The sequence below is a fragment of the Martes martes genome (genome assembly GCF_963455335.1).
Source record: "Martes martes genome assembly, chromosome: 1".
Lineage (NCBI taxonomy): Eukaryota > Metazoa > Chordata > Mammalia > Carnivora > Mustelidae > Martes > Martes martes.
Window position 1 is genome coordinate 93,138,731 of NC_137888.1, and position 17,556 is coordinate 93,156,286.

The 17,556-nt window shown below is 38.8% G+C and overlaps 1 protein-coding gene across 1 annotated transcript in view; it reads left to right on the plus strand.

Annotated features, from left to right (window-relative positions):
• PRKCI (protein kinase C iota) overlaps window positions 1-12,944 on the plus strand; it is a 70,548-nt gene extending 57,604 nt beyond the window's left edge. The window contains exons 13-18 of the mRNA XM_080800271.1: window positions 1,184-1,271; window positions 2,521-2,646; window positions 3,208-3,287; window positions 5,824-5,913; window positions 6,294-6,409; window positions 10,365-12,944. Coding sequence (XP_080656397.1) covers window positions 1,184-1,271; window positions 2,521-2,646; window positions 3,208-3,287; window positions 5,824-5,913; window positions 6,294-6,409; window positions 10,365-10,452 — 588 coding nt within the window. The 3' untranslated portion in view covers window positions 10,453-12,944. The remainder of the gene's footprint in view (window positions 1-1,183; window positions 1,272-2,520; window positions 2,647-3,207; window positions 3,288-5,823; window positions 5,914-6,293; window positions 6,410-10,364) is intronic.
• The last annotated feature ends 4,612 nt before the right edge of the window (window positions 12,945-17,556 follow it).

The window sequence follows — 17,556 nt, forward strand, 5'->3', positions numbered from 1 at the left end:
TGCTTAATTGTATATTTAGTATTATTTAGCTTGTTTTTATTTTTTATTTTTGTTATTATTTTTTAAGATTCTATTTATTTATTTAACAGAGAGAGATCACGAGTAGGCAGAGAGGCAAGCAGAGAGAGAGGAAAGGAAGCAGGCTCCCCAGTGAGTAGAGAGCCCTGTGCGGGGTTCAATCCCAGGACTCTGGGATCATGACCTGAGCTGAAGGCAGAGGCTTTAACCCACTGAGCCCCCCAGGTGCCCCTAGCTTGTTTTTAAACTATCTTTTTATTGTTGATTTCTTATTTAATTGCTGTGGCCAGCAAATGGTCTAAATGATACAGGTTCTTTGAAAATATATTGAGGTTTCCTTTGTGACTTAGTATTTGATCAGTATCCCACATGTACTTAAAAAAGAATATATAGGGGCACCTGGGTGGCTCAGTTGGTTAAGCGGCTGCCTTTGGCTCCTGGGATCAAGCCCCGCATGGGGCTACCTGCCCAGTGGAGAGCCTGCTTCTCCCTTTCCCTCTGCTGCTCTGCCTACTTGTGCTATCTCTCGCTCTCTCTCTCTCTCCATCTGTCAAATAAATAAATAAAATCTTCAAAAAAAAAAAAAAAGGATATATAATCTCTTGTTTGTATGCAAGGCATCTCTGTCCTTCACACCCTCTCTCTTTCCCTCTTCCCTCTCTCCTCACATGCACATAGATTACACATACTCTATATTATATTTAACTGGCTTTTATCTAAATCTTTTTCTGCTTACTAGATTTTTTTTGTCTGTATTATTTATCATTTTCTGATATAGATGTGTTAAAATCACCTATCATGATTGGAGATTATATTATCAGTTCAGCCCAATGTGGGGTCAGTCCCAGGACCCTGGGATCATGACCTGAGCCCAAGGCAGACGCTTAATGACTGAGCCACCCAGGAGTCCCTCGGATGTAATTTTTATCTTAACTGAACTCTACCAACAGCTAATGAGGACAGGTTTTCTTTAAGCTCTTTAATGGCAACCTGTGATTTTAATAATATGGACAACTGTACTAGTGGTATTTTATTTAAGCTTTATATATTACCATAGATGCTGAGTTTATATGATGATGAAATAAAAGAGATGAATTTAGAAGATAATTTCCTGGCTTACTATATCATTTATCTCTCTCTCTCTTTTTTTTTTTTTTAATAAAAGGAAGGATTACGGCCAGGAGATACAACCAGCACTTTCTGTGGTACTCCCAATTACATTGCTCCTGAAATTTTAAGAGGAGAAGATTATGGTAATAAATAAATAGGTGGCATCTTAGCTGTGTGCTAGATGGGTGGTTAAATGTGGTACCAATTGCATTATATTATACTATAGTATTTAAATGCTAATCTTATTAATATAAACTTTCTTGATCCCCTTAAAACCTACATGAAAACCCTAAACTATGAAATCAGAGACAGTGGGACCTTACCAGTATTTGAAGGTACAGATTTGAATAATATTTTATTAAGGGCAACACTAAGAGAATTAGATACTAATACAAGCAGTTTATACATATTAATTAAGCCTGTCAATAATCCTAGGAGGTAAGTACTGGTTAATTCCCATTTTTAGAGAAAGTTTAAATAACTTGCCCAAGGTCCTACAGCTAGAAAGTGGCAGAGTACAGATTTAAATTTTAGCCATGTGACTCCAGAGTCACGAACCCCTAGAAGATTGTTTCTATTTCCTGGGGTGTTTCCTCCAGGAATCTGAAAAATGAGGGAAAGATTGACTGCTGGTCAGGAACCAGAGGATATATTTATCTTAAGCATACATTTGACTTCTTGGGTTCTGACCCTCTGATTTCAGCAGATGTAAAGGAGGATGGATACTTCTGACAGCTGCTCATAATCTGATTCCAAGGTCCTTCAAGGATCTTTAATCAGCTAGCAGAAGATCAGTTTCAGACCAAGGAATGTTATTCTCAAGTACAATTTAATTATATCCTCAAAAACAACATTTTAGAAACAGATCATGAGTCTGAAATTACAGGCATACTTGAGAAAAGAAACTTCTGTTTCATTTCCAATATTTTATTTTTTATTTATTTGTTTTTAAAGATTTTATTTACTTATTTTAGGGAGAGTGATAGAGAGAGCCTGTGCAGATAGGGGGAAGGGCAGAGGCACAGGGAGAGGAAGAGGGAAAGAATCCCAAGCAGACTGCACTGAGCCAGTACCTGACACAGGGATCAAACCCATGACCCTGAGATAGTGACCTGAGCTGAAACCAAGAGCCAGGTGCTTAAATGAATGAGCCACCCAGGTGTCCTTCCAATATTATATTTTTAAAGCTATCTTTCTGGTACCTCCCCTTTTTGATAACTATATTGATATTCCTATAATCGTCATTGCCTACCATGATAGTTATAATGCATTTAGAGTTTAGTTTTTCATTATGTTTATTTTTTCATTATATAATAGAATGAATCTCATGTTACTGACTTTCGGGAATGCAGAAGAGATCATTTGTTACTTCAAAGAATTTCTTTTTTGAAGGTTTCAGTGTTGACTGGTGGGCCCTTGGAGTACTAATGTTTGAGATGATGGCAGGAAGATCTCCATTTGATATTGTTGGAAGCTCTGATAACCCTGATCAAAACACAGAGGATTATCTCTTCCAAGGTAATTTACAGTATTTTATAGAGATTCTCCGTGAATAACCTATTCTAGAGCATGAATGAGGATGGCTCACATTTTTACTTTGAGTAAGAAAGAGGAAAATAATTTGGACAGTGTACTTCTTAATATGTGAGTCTTCAATTTTTTTAAAAGATACATCTTCCTACTTTTCTATCTTCAGTCCATTTGCCTACTACTCTCTCATACTCAAAAATAAAACAAAGAGTTTCCTTTAGATTGTGTATCATAGAGAGTGGAGGAGGGAATCCTGTGGCTAGAGAGGACAGTCTTTTCACATGCACCCTGAGGGTGAGTCCCTAAGTCCAAGAACAATATGGAGATGAAGTAGGGTACCAAGAATGTAAGAGAATCAAAAGGTGAAAAAAAAGGGCCCATGATTGGAAATACAAAGAATCGAACTGGAAACAAACAAGCAAATACCAAAGTAATATATGTCGTGTCTTATTTTTTCTGCTAGAGTGCCTTATATTCCTTGTAATAAAAATGTAAAGATTGAAGCAATGTAAACGTTAAATATGTAATGCCATAATTTTGTCTTTCTAGTTATTTTGGAAAAGCAAATACGCATACCGCGTTCTCTATCTGTAAAAGCTGCAAGTGTCCTGAAGAGTTTTCTCAACAAGGTATAAATCGCATATAACAGTCTTTAGTGGTTTATCTGTATGGAAATGAAACTGTAAGTAGAGGTTCAGGTAGTGTAACATTCCAGAACATCAGAGTATGTGATTTTTTTCAGTCAGGTCTGGAATTTGTCTCTTCACCAAAGAGTAATTTTGACAGCGTTAGATTGTGAGATGAGTTGTCCTTCCCATTTTGGCAATGTAATTCACCCCCAGCTATATATTACATATGGTGTTTTTAAGTAAATAATATATATCATGTACACAATTAGAGAAAAATTACAGTCTTTGGGGATAGCCTCAGTGGTACTCATAGCTCCAGTACTCAGTTTTCTTTGGGTTATTACTCACTTGGCAGTAGTATTCCCTACTGCTGTCATGATGATCATGTCAAAAGCCCAAGATAAAATTCAGAAGAAATGAAGTGCTATCATTGGTCTTTAAAAGTCTGAAGATCATTCAATAATTTGTTGTTGTTGGTAGGTTAGAAGAGTTTTGGGATCTAAGATTATGATTCTGAACAGTTTTTACTCACAACACTTTTAACACCAAATGTGTAGGTTTTTCCCCACTCTCCAGCTCTCCAGACAAACTGGGTGTCCCACAATTCATTTTTTGGGGCACTAACTGCCCAGAGTTAACATCAGATTCCACGGGTTTAAGGGCTCAGGCTCACAAGACTATCTTCACTTCAGAAGCCAGTCACAAGTACTGAGCACCCACACTTCTGTGTGACTTGGCTGCAAAGTTGGGGGTTCCCACAACCCTCCCTCTTCAGGTTTGAGAATTTGCTGGAATGGCCCACAGGACTCTGGGAAATAGTTTCCTTACCATCACTAGTTTGTTATAAAGGATACAGTGCACAACCAGATGAAAAGATACACAAGGCGAGGTCCAGAAGGATCCTGAAAGCACGGGAGCTTCTGTCCCTGTGGAGCTGGGGTGCACCACCCTCAGAGCACATGGGTGTTCACCAACCCAGGAGCTCTCCAAGCCCGGGGCTTCAGAGGGTGTTGTGGCGGTTCCGTGACATTCAGCATGACTGATTAAATCACTGGCCAGTGGTGATTGAACTCCATTTCCAGCCCCTCTGAAAAGGAGGCTGAAAGTTACAACTCTAGTAATCACAAAGTTGGTTCCTCTGGCAACCAGATCCCATCCTGAAGCTATGACAGGCCCACCAAGAGTCACCTTATTAGCATAAACTAAGGTATAATCAAAAGGGATTTGTTATGAAAAACGACTTTTCTGAGACTCAGGAAATTACAAGGGTTTTAGGAGCTCCGCGTCAGGAACCTGGGACAGACCCTAGATATGCTTCTTACTGTATCACAGCAATCTTGGCAAATCATAAATCTTACTTTAAATAAATTGTAGGTTAGAAAGTAGGTTGATGTGCGTTTACCTTCTCAGGTACATGTAGATAAGATAATGACGAATTTTAATAAAATAAGAAATTGAGGCTTTTGAGTACTTTATGTGAAGAAAGATTTAAAATGGAAATCTAGGGGCGCCTGGGTGGCTCAGTGGGTTAAAGCCTCTGCCTTCGGCTCAGGTCATGATCTCAGGGTCCTGGGATCGAGCCCCACATGGGGCTCTCTGCTCAGCAGGGAGCCTGCTTCCTCCTCTCTCTCTCTGCCTGCCTCTCTGCCTACTTGTGATCTCTATCTGTCAAATAAATAAATAAAATCTTTAAAAAATAATAAAATAAAATAAATAAAATGGAAATCTAAGTGTCAACACACTGAAAAATGAAGGTGAGAGGTTTTAATATTCAAAACAAAATGTCTTTTATTGGAAAGGAGGATGGTAACATGGCCTCATTCACAGTCATGAATAAGCCATGACTTTTTATAAGTTGCAGTCCCTTCTCAGTCCAGTGATTCACCTAATGGTTGTGTCACTATTGTACACAGATGTTGGCTTGTTGCTATAATTGGGCAAAGGGCTTTTTTTTTTTTTTTAAAGATTATTTATTTATTTATTTGACAGACAGAGATCACAAGTAGGCAGAGAGGCAGGCAGAGAGAGAGGAAGGAAAGCAGGCTTCCCGCTGAGCAGAGAGCCCGATGCGGGCTCCATCCCAGGACCCCGGGATCATGACCTGAGCCGAAGGCAGAGGCTTTAACCGACTGAGCCACCCAGGCACCCCGGGCACAGGGCTTTTAAAATGAGCCAAGAACAGACTTGTGAAGTTTGGGGTTTGTATATTTTGACCAGTACTCTAACCTATGCCAAAGAAATATCAGGAAGCCACTCAAATGATTCTGGTGCTCTTTCCTCCCTTTTTCTTCAGCAAGGAGTGGACCTATGTCCACCAGAATCACATGATAGCTCAAGAGAGAGCCACAAGGAAATCTTGTCACAAGCTTCAGATACTCATTTAAGTCTAGTGTAATGTTACATAGAGATGAAAGGTAGACCATACTGATTTCAGAAATAGAAGTATCGTATAATAGACATGAAACCCAGGTCACAAGATGATTTATTCTAAAGCATGATATCCACTCACTTCTTGAAACATTTCTTCCCACCATAGGACCCAAAGGAACGATTAGGTTGTCATCCACAAACAGGATTTGCTGATATTCAGGGACACCCATTTTTTCGAAATGTTGATTGGGATATGGTATGTAAATTTTCATTGTTTTCTATGTTAGGTTTCATTATTATCTTGGGCCAAATTTTATTATCTTGAAAGAATGTTGAAAAACAAATATATCACAGCTTCAGTAACTTAAAACCACTCTCTAAAGTGCTTTTTAAAAAGCTTTAAAAACAGTAATAGCTTGGAATATTAATTTAATGGACCAGGTTGTTGTAATATTAGTAAGGCCTGCGTCAGTGTTCAGTTTTGTAAATGATTTCCATCCTTGTGAACACTGTAGAGCCATTGCTAAGAACGCACTGGGATAGGACAAGGAGGCATCTGAGGGCAGAGGAGAAATGTAGAGGTGGAATTTTTCTGGGAACGTAGGCTTGAGCTGTCATCTAATATGTCTTTTCTAGATGGAGCAAAAGCAGGTGGTACCTCCCTTTAAACCAAATATTTCTGGGGAATTTGGTTTGGACAACTTTGATTCTCAGTTTACTAATGAACCTGTCCAGCTCACTCCAGATGATGAGTAAGTAATTCCATAGACTGAAATATTTCTAAAGTTCTTTGGAAGTTTCACTGTTAGTGGCTACACAGTGCTTCATTATCAGATTATAGTATGATTTATTTAGCCATTCAGTTATGGGGTATTTGAATCTATGACAGTCTTTTAAGTTATAACAGCCGCCCTCTTCTACTTTGCCTTCCATGCCTTATCTCAAATTCTCACAACAGCCTTGTACGTCTGCTTGCTGTCCTCTTCGTCTTACAGACGAGGAAACAGGCTCAGAGAGGTGAAGCAGAGTTTCACAGTCGCCAGGCAGCGGCGTCAGGACGCAAACCCACGTCTGCCCGAGGCCCGTGCTCCTGCCGCTGCCCTGGGCTGCCCTGCTGTGCCGATGGCCATTTTTGTCTGAGTCCCTGTAGGTCACCTTAAGATAGATTCCTAGAAAACGAATTAGGTCCAAGGGGATCACATGCTTCAAGCTCTTGATGTGTATTGCCAGATTGCTTTTTTTTAAAAGATTACCTTACCCTACCAAGTCCAGCCAACAGTGATCTGACATGTTTTTTATAGTTAAAAGTTGCATGTTTTTTATGTTTTTTATCTTTTAAAAGTGTGGTTTAGAATAATTTGGGGGTATTTGATCACGGACCTGTCATTATAGATTTGTTCTCTCATCTCGAGGAAGCCCTTCCTCCTCGGCAGTATTTTTACTCACATCTTCTAATTCCTCTCACATTCCTCACGCAGCTATTCCAGACTGTCTCTACATTTTAGAAGCCTTCAGTCCTACCCCCGCGTCCCCCACCATAGTGGGTCAGCCTTGCCTTACCTTGAGTGCAAGGACTGGGACCTCCTGGTGTGAGCTTGCTCCCTTTTCATCTCTCACCAGACCATGGCGAGGCTCACAATTGCTCTCTTACCTCCTTTTCCTTCTTCCGGGTGCTTGGATGTCCCTCGTTTGCAGGGGGTGCCCCATTTCCCTACGTCTGTTTCCTTAGCTTTTCTGCTAGGATTTCATTTTGTCAGTTATGTCTGTTCTTCCACCTCCTTTAATTTCTCTTTCCGGCTGCTTTTCTGCTACTTACCAACATGCTCCGAAATCCTAGTTTCCCCCTGAATCTTAGCACATCTTTGAACCATCACATTTTCTTACTTCCTTTTCTTCCCAAAATAATTAATAGATGCTCATGGTAAAAGAAAATAAATAAGCAGTATCTCTCTCGAACTCCTTCAGAATAGTCAACATCGATTGTCTTATGCTTTCTTACTCTGGGCACTTCAACTCCTCGCAGTTTAACCTGTTCCTCCAGCATCTGAAGGTTGAATTGACTTGTTAATTTCTGACTTTTAAAGCGTATTCTGATTCGTCGTCATCTCCCCTGCCCTCTGTACAGCATTTGGCGCTCACAGCCTTGCTTTGGTTGGCACTAGCCATCGTGGTTCTCTGGCATCTCTATGACCACTTGTCACCCTTTTTTCCCTGTCCCCTTGAGGCAGGGATGTTCCACAGTTCAGTTCACAACAGCCTTCTCTTTGCTGTGTGCGGTTTGTGCCTGGGGATTTCAGCCAGCCCCACAATATTGACACCAGCTCTTTCAGTGACTGCCAGCGAAATTGGCAAACAGTTGTTGAGCAAAAGGCACTGTGCTAAATATTAGCCATTCAAAGACGATTAAGATGTAGGTTAGGCTCCCAAAAAGCTTCCTGTCTACTAAAGGAGAGAGAGATGTACCAATATCATTACTTCTGACAGCATCATGTGTTAGAAATAACACCAGATTCAATCAAAGGACAGGAATTTGTCCTGACACCACCTCTTCCCAACTGGGTAACCTGGGTTTGAATGTCATAACTTCTCTGAGCCTGTTTGTTCTCTTCCTGCCTGTGTTGCAAGGCCACTGTGAAGAATGAAAGAACGATGGTTCTAGAGCACCTCGCCTCTCCGCCCAGTGCCCCTCCTGAGCTGCATTTCTGTCTGCTGATTCCCCTAATTCGCCAGACAAGCACCTCAAACACAAACCCTTAAATACTTTCAGTAACAAAGCTTGAGATGTCTGGCTGCGTCCGTCAGTGGAGCACGCGACTCTTGAGCTCAGGGTTGTGATTTCGAGCCCCATGTTGGTACAGAGATTAAAAAATTAAGAAAAGAAAAGTAATGATTCCTTATGGTCTCTTTTTCTGTTCTCAATCAGTTCCTTATTTGTATTTACCTTTTTCTGCTCATTCTGTCATCACGTATTCGTTCAGATTCAAAATATCCATGATTATGGACCCTTTTCCTTAACAAACTGTAACGCATTCAGCTGCCAAGTAAGTCCTGTCTGTACTTCCTTTACTTCACTATTTGCGTCAGATCCTTCATGTTCATTCCCACTGCCATGAGTCCAGTTCGTATCTCTTTTAGATCATACCCAGAACATGACCCCATCCTCCTCATCGGGCATCTTCTTTGCTTTGCCACCCATTTGGCCCATCTCACTAAGTAGCACTCCCAGTTCTGTCACCCCCTTGTCGGAAGCCTCCAGGAACTTCCTGCTTGCCTAGCAGATAAAATCTGTCCCCTAGGCCAGCAGTTATGGCCTCCCACCCTCTCCTTCTGCCTGACTCCCTGGCCGTCTCTCTCTCTCTGTGCTCTGTGTTCTGACCAGTCTCCTGTTACTCTGCATTCCCTGATGGTGTGCTCTTACCTTTGTTCATGCTGTGCCTCTGTATGCATCCTTTTATATACTGGAATCTTCTCCGTCTTTCTGAGCTAGTTCAGGTGCAGCCACATCTTTGATGAATCAAGGTGAAACTCCTCAGGGTAAACCTCACTGGCTCCTTTGAGCTAGCCGTTACCTTCCTTTCAGATCACCTGTCATTTGACATGCCTCTGTTCCTGTGCTTTCAACTCGAATAAATTACTTGCATTTTCTCAGACCCAACATCATCTTTCGTGATTCCATTCAGTATATGTTTATGTAGTGGATGCTGGCATTTTCGATTTCTCCAACCAGAAGTCACCCTTTATTTTAGAACTGTGGTTAGATCCAGGCTTAGCTGTCCGTATGAAACTCAGAGTGTACTGCTTTCTCTTGTAGCTTTTTGTTGTATGACGTTCCTTCCCTCCTTGAAGGAAGGGACTGTATCCTGTGTAACTTCGTACTCTGCAGTATGGTGTGTGCATTTAAGTATTAAAATACTCAATAGTACTACTCTTATTGCATATTAAATTAGAAACCCAGTATAGCAGAATGCCAGCGTGTCTACACCCTGTGACCCATTACCTCCTTGCGGTGTCTTTCTGGGTACCGGTCCCTATTGCCTTTTCTTTTTTTTTCTGGGTACCTGCCTATATTTGCCTTTTTTTTTTTTCTTTAAGATTTTATTTATTTGTTTGACAGAGAGAGAGAGAGAGAGACACAGCGAGAGAGGGAACACAAGCAGGGGGAGCGGGAGAGGGAGAAGCAGGCATCCCCCTGAGCAGGGAGCCCGATGTGGTGCTGGATCTCAGGACCCTGGGATCATGACCTGAACCAAAGGCAGACACTTAATGGCTGAGCCACCCAGGGGTCCCTTCTGGGTTAACCCAAAAGGTTAAATTTTTCTATGTCTTGTCGTCATCACCTTCCTGTTGAGGTGATGACTAAATTGAATGCTAATTCAGACCTGTATGTTCACCTATAAAGAGAAATGTTGTTCAGGTCAAAAGTTAAAATTAACTAGGCTTGTGACAGTTTGTGACTTTTTTTTCCTAGCCTTCAATTTTGGACCACCTTTTAGTTCTAAACTTGCTTATGGGATTGTTAGTCTTCTCTTATTTTCAGTACTCTTGGTTCTTCTAGAAAATGTTTTGGAACTAATCTAAACACTTAATAGATTTCCCCTCCATAATTTATGTAAAATTAGCCTTATTTTTTCTTTTTTTAATTTTATTTTACCAATTAAATAAAAAGTTGGTTAGTTTATGAAAATTAATGTATTTTTCTTTCAACAGTGACATCGTGAGGAAGATTGATCAGTCTGAATTCGAAGGTTTTGAGTACATCAATCCTCTTTTGATGTCTGCAGAAGAATGTGTCTGATCCTCATTTTCCAGCTATGCATTTTGCTTGTGTTGCCATTTAATGCATGAATAAACTTGTTACCACCTGGGATACAATGAACCATTTTATATTTTTCACCTATGAAAAAACACTTAATATCTTCTATTATTGGCTGTGAGAGTCAATTTATTACATCTAACTGTGAAAAAGAAAATGAAACTAGTTTCCAGACAGTTGTGTCAGCACTTAACTATATTGGTAATCCAGCAGCCTGCTGATGAGTAATGAAGTTGTCATTTTGTTTAAAGAAACTACTTACCACCACCTTTAAACAGAGTATCCGTAGCATTAAGGCACCTGGTGGGATTGTATCATAAACCTCCGTAATTTTTTCATTCTTCGCCTCACCTTGAAGTGTTTAATTTTGATATAAAACAATGATTCAAAAAACAGCAATTTATTATATTTCCTATTACTTTCTGAGTTTGTGTTTAAAAATTCAGCTGTACGTTTTATTGCCTTGGATAATTAAATTATTGATTTTTAAGGCAGCAATTATTAAATTGGTAATAAAAGATGACTCTTGTTTTGAATTAGGGAATACACATTCTGCTTGAGGGAGAAAAATGGGCACATTTTATTAAGCATCAGATTCCAATCATTAGCTGTTTTTGAAAAACTTAATGAGAGTGATTTCTTTAGTATAGGGGCATTAACTTCTGAGCTTACACCCTTTTAACTAGAAAGTTAATAAATGGCACACAAAGAGCCAGGATGCTTTTGAATGGAGCATGTCTCAGCATATAGAAAGGAAAAAAATAGAAATTTTAAATAGATACAGAAAAGTGCAATGGTGAGATTTATTTCTTTCTTAGCAAATCCCACAGTTATTTTTTGTGATTTGATTTAGATAGTAAGGAAGCGCTCATTATCAGACTTGTAAAAACATTCCTTTATCCAATGGAGACAGAATGTATGCTATTTTTTCCTTATAATTTAGTATACAGAAAAAGTATTTATCTTCCAAATAGTGGCTTAACCATACTCACTTCTTCACCAAAGCCCCATCATCCCTACTTTTGGACCCTGTTTATGGAGTCTTCAGTGAAATTTTAAAAAATAAAGTAAACACAGATAAATATTAAGGACGTGCACATATATGCACCACATTTCCAGCTCCTTAAGTGAGTTTGTATTAAGTAGGTAACACAGGTAATCAGAGTGGAATTCATTTCAAAGGCAGAGTTCTTCAGATTATTTTTTATTAATATTAGTGTTTAGCAATTTATTATTTAAAGGGATGCCAGTGATAGCATCTGTTTATTTTTTTTAATGGAAAGGGATGTAAAAAGTAACCATAACCATCTAAGTTACTTGCAGTTGTCCAGTCTTGGTAAAATTGAATTTTGGGGAAAGCTAGCTAGTCTTAAAATTAGAATGATTTAAAATTTATAGGCATTTAATAAATTATCTTTTGTGATGCTACGTTTTATCAGAAATGTAATTTTTCTGAAGTTTCTGGCCATATACTCATTTTTCTTGAAATAACTAAATCTGAAAGCAATGAAAACCTCAAAAAGAAAAAGTTTATATACGTTCCCATGTTTATATAACAGGTATACATGTTTTTCTTAATACCTAAAACTTGTTTTAAGAAGCAATATTCACTGCAAACCATAAACCCATAGAAAATTCTGACATGTCAGAAATGAATTTATGATCTTGTTTTTAAGTGGTACTGTTTCCCTAGGGCATTAGTTCTCAAATTTCAGAATGGGGAACAATCACCTGGGACATTGTTTAAAATGCACATTGCTGGGCCCACCTTAGAATTCTGTTGGGTCTTTGGACCTTATTTTGAGAAACACTTTCTTGGAGCTATTCTTTCATGTCCTGTAGTTATATATTAGAACATTCATGATAAGTTTTGAGAAAGGGGTAGGCAGTGAGTTACTATCTTATCTACAATTTTAAATAAATTTCGAAAGACTTCTCTTCAGGTTAGATATCCCCCACCCCCACCCCAAAAATCCCATCTATTTTCTATCAGGAGTGTTACAAATGATGAACATTTTTCTGTGATAAGGTTTTAACCATTATTCAGGGTGGTTTTTTGTTTTAAAAATTTTTCTTAACAGATAAGATTTGCCATGTATATTTTATACAAAACTGCATTACAAATATGTTTTTAATTGCATTGTTTTTTTGTAGTTTTTAAGTGCCATGCCAGTTCCTTTTATATAGAAGTTCTCTCAAAATACTCAATGGGAATAAGGCAGCTGACAGAATGGGATTTTGGTGTTCCAAGAAAAAATTTATTTTGCATAAGCATGTCTGTGGTCAGATCATTTTACGTGTCTGCAGCCTGAATTGCATATCAGGTATTATGCTTGTTTAGTACCTGTACATTTACTTTTTAACTTTTGTTTTGATTTTTGTCATGTGGAATACTGCCTTGGTCACCATAATGTAATCTGTGTTTGTGTACCCTTTTTTTACTTTAAAATCTTTAAATAAAATGTTTAATACTCATCAGGACTGGAACAGGTTTAATATGTAGCATTTCAGAAATTTGTGTAAGAACAGGGTGCATCAGAATTTGTTAAAGAAGGAAAGTAGAAATTGTAGAGTTTGGAATATTGCTCTACTTAAATTAGCATTCTGATAGTACTCATGCCATAATCACAGACATTCATTCATAAAATATTGTTCAGTGTATTTTTAAACTCACTCTTCTATGTATCCCTGCTATTGGAAAACAAATTAGTAAGAACTCAGCTGAACGTAGAGCATTTTAACTAGTTTTAAAACAGAAGCAAATTTGAACAGATTCCGAATAGGTTTTTCCCAAATTATGTTGCACAGTGATCTAAAGTTCCAGAACTTCTCCTTTCTCGGTTGTAGTTGGTGTCTGTAGATAACAGCTGTGAGACTGGCGCCCCACACTTAGCAAACCTCTTTACCATAGCTTAATGTCGCCTTCCTTTCATGAGGAGAATGAAATCTTAAGTGCTTTTACTTTTTTTCCCTCCGTGGACTTGTCAGAGAGCGAGGGGTTGTATATTAAAAGCACCAAAGACTGATCTCCTGTGTCTTATTTTATTTTACTTTTTTAAAGATTTTATTTTATTTAAGATTTTATTTCTTTATTTGGCAGAGAGAGAGATAGGGAGAGAGAACATATGCAGGGGAAGTGGGAAGAGAGAGAAGCAGGCTCCCCGCTGAGCAGGCAGCCCGATGTGGGGCTTGATCCCAGGACTTGGGGATCATGAGCTGAGCCAAAGGCAGATGATTAATGACTGAGCCACCCAGGCAACCCAAAAGATTTTATTTTAAAATAATCTCTACACTAAGCGTGGAGCTCAAACTTAAACCCCGAGATCAAGTCATATGCTCCACCAACTAAGCCAGCCCCACACCCCTGTGTCTTACTATTTTATCCTAATTTCAATTCTATCCTAATTTCAAGGTGGTATTAATGAAGTTCTGCTCAAGCTAGCCCCAGTATCAAATCATGAGTTTGATTGTTTTCTTTGAGATAGTAAAATCCCAAAACAGAGTCCAGAGAGGAGCTTTGCAGCTTTAGGGAAACCACAGTAAGGCAGTCACTAAGGCAACCGGTTTCTCCCTGAAAGGTAAAGCCAATCCCCAGTTTTTACAATTCAGCAGCTTGGTTTCTGGACAACACCCACCAGTGAGTCAATCTGGTATATTGATGGCCTATCTCCCTAGATTTACCCTCCTCTGCCCTAGCACTTCAAGGATCAGTTAAAACCCAGATAATCCGTGTACTTTGTATCCATAGTTTATTGTTCCAGAATATACTGTAATTTACTATGCACAGTGCCAAAAAAAGAATCTCTGGCCTTGACATTCAAGATGGAGCGTGGACACACTGAGAAAGATGTTCATGTCTACAACAAAGAGTCTGATGAGAGGAACCAAATAAATGCAGTAAATGTACAGTATGTGGTTGTGATAGTTTATCATCTTCACCAGGGAAACTTGTCTTGAGTTTTACTTGACATTCATATGTAATTTATGCAAGATGTTTTTCAGATTTATGGTAGATTCCACAAAGCTTTCAGAATTCATATATACACAGAATTCATTTATATACAGTAAGAATTCATATATATACATACATGCTTTCGTATATTATATTCGATTGTTTTTGGCTCTTGTGCCCAGAAATATGAATGGGAGTGGGAGAGAAAATTGTTGGATGCTTCTGCTTAGACTGGATTTTGTACAATTCATCTCTAAAAGTTATGATGAAAATGAATCTAGCTCAGAATTTGAGAGTGATTTTCGGTAGTCAGTCCACCTTCATGTAGCCATTCGTGCCTTACTGACATTAACACTATTTTTACTGTAATTACTATTCTTAATGTTTTTATTGAAGAAAATGAAATTATAATTTTTCTAAGAGTTAAGTGATTGCTTGGCCTGATCTTTTACAGGATGTCTGAAAGTTAAAAAAAAAAAACCCATGCCAGCTGGATTTGAGATTTGAGAGAGATTCAGCTTTTTTTTTTTTTTTTTTAGGATTTTATTTACGTATTTCACAGAGAGGAAGAGCACAAGCAGGGGGAGTGGAAGGCAGGGAGGGAGAAGTAGGCTCCCCACTGAGCAGGGAGCCCAATGTGGGGTGGGGCTCGATCCCATGATCCTAGATTCCATGATTCTGGGGTCCTGACCTGAGTGAAAGACAGACCCAAACTGACTGAACCATGCAGCTGCCCCAAGAACTTAAGCTTTTCATTGACAGTTTAGCTGATCAGAAGCAAATTCTAATTCTATAGGAAAACCCGTTAGAAAAGAGAGCCAGTTGAAAAGCTCTATCAAAATCCTTGAAAAATTAGATACTATTTTTTTTCCATAAAAGGTAAGTGCTGGGTTTCTTGACGTAGTGACACGAAATGAGATTTGAAACTTACATGTTATAAACTGTCTGCAATGTGGGTGGTTATACTTGGTTACTTTTTTTTACATTATTCATAACATATTTAGGGGAAAATTAGGTAAAGGTAGTTAAGTACAGAAACTATTCTAACTCACATTTTATGGCCTTTTACAGAACATTTTCTCTCTAAGCAACATTTCTTTCTAGGCATCTAGGTTTTTATTTAAAAGTCAGGTTTTTAAACTTAAGGATCATGAAAGGATGTGCGTTTGTGAACAGTTCAAAAGTTTACCCATTTTGAAACAATATTTCAATGAGGAAAATCTAAATCACTGTGGCAAAGACTTGACATTTTGCTAAATTAATCCTTTAGTTTAAATTTTTAATTTTATTTATTGGAGGCATTACAATGTGTCTAGCACTCTGCCAATTCTGCAGGATTTAGAAACATTTTATTATGAGAAATTTTTTGTGATCTAAAGAATAAATTCGTTCAGAAAAGTTGGCGTAAGTTCAAAAGAATAGTCTGTATGCATGTAATTCCTTTAGGTAGGATATATTTCCTACGATTAAAATAAAAAGTAATGTTCTCCCGCAGGCAGCGAGGTCCGAAACACAGGGCAGTATGTCCGCCTCTTGCAATGGTGATTCTATCTCCTTTACCACCACCAGGGGCCAGTCTGTTGCTGTAATCAAGGTCAGAGTCACCTCAGCCCTCTGGGAGACGCCATCTGTCCACCACAGGCCAGTGAGCAAGAGGTTCTAGGATTTCATCGGTTCTCAATGGGCGGGTATTGCGATTTTACAGAACTTTCGGAAATCAACATTTGAACTGCTCTTCTGAAGGAAATCTCAAATATGTTACCCGGGAGTTTGGCAAGTTTTCACAAAGGTGCTTTGCCTTCTAGGTGTCAGAACTTTGATATTTATTCAACACAAGTGAGGACCTACTATGTGCCAGGCACCGGGGAATAATTCAAGCAAGGATTTAGTCATATCACATCTCATGCTACCTGGGCATTTTCCCCCTCTATGGAGGGTACCTTCAGCTAAAAATAAAACCAGGGCTGTTTTGGGTCATTTAAACACCGAGAAATTCAGCAAAAATAAAATTCAAGATTCTTCAGTTGTGGAACTTTCTATATCAAATATGGCGTGGCCTCACAGATTTAACCCATGAATGTTTGCAAACACTCAGATTGTCCATTAAAAACATGATTTCAGAAAAATTTTGACTCTGTTTCTATTTCAAAAACACTAAACACTTTTGTACTGGAGGTAAGGGGTTGAAAGCATCAATTTGACAAGAAAAGACTTTTTTTTAAAGATTTTTAAAAAAATTTATTTGACAGAGATCACTAGTAGATAGAGAGGCAGGCAGAGAGAGCGAGGGGAAAGCAGGCTCCCCATTGAGCAGAGAGCCTGATGAGGGGCTTGATTCCAGGACCCTGAGATCATGACCCGAGCCGAAGGCAGAGGCTTAACCCTCTGAGTGACCCAGGCACCCCAAGAAAAGGCATTTTCTTATTAATCCTGTTGAAAATGAATTTCTACCATGCCTCAATTCTAGGTAGGTATTTACTTCATTGCCCAAAATAACTGCTTGTACAATGTGCCGTAAGTTGCATTAAACAACCTCACACCTCCTTCACAGGTCTTTTCATCGACAACTTTTTTAAGACTGGGTGTGTTGTAGACACCACTTTGTAATCTGCACATTGTAACTCGGTAGTAAGAGGAACTGGGAAGTATGATGTCTGTCCACTTGCACAGTATTCTTAGAAGTATAAGAATTCCTTTGTATTTTTTAAAATACAGGTGAAAGCTTGTACTTTATCATGAGGCCTGGCAGGAGTTTTGGGGGGTTGTGTGTGTGTGTGTGTGTGTGTGTGTGTGTGTGTTGTTTTTTTTACTTTTGCTTGATTTTCACTGATGCCAGAGGAAGCTGAATTTCCCAAAGAAAGTTGCTCCTCGATGTTGAATCCACCCAGAAAGGAATATTATTTACTGATTTTAATAGCTGTCATGGGCCAGGCCTATGCCAAACATTTTGTATTCAATCCTAAGAAATTTCTGGCAGTGCCTCCCACCCCAGACCTACTAAACTGAAGTCTCTGGAGTGGGACTCAAGACTAGCATCTCAGATGTGTCTCAGTTTAAATTTTGAGAACCACTAACCTGTATTAATATGGGCTACTTTCACCATTCAACAGATTAAAAAAAAAAAAATGGAGATT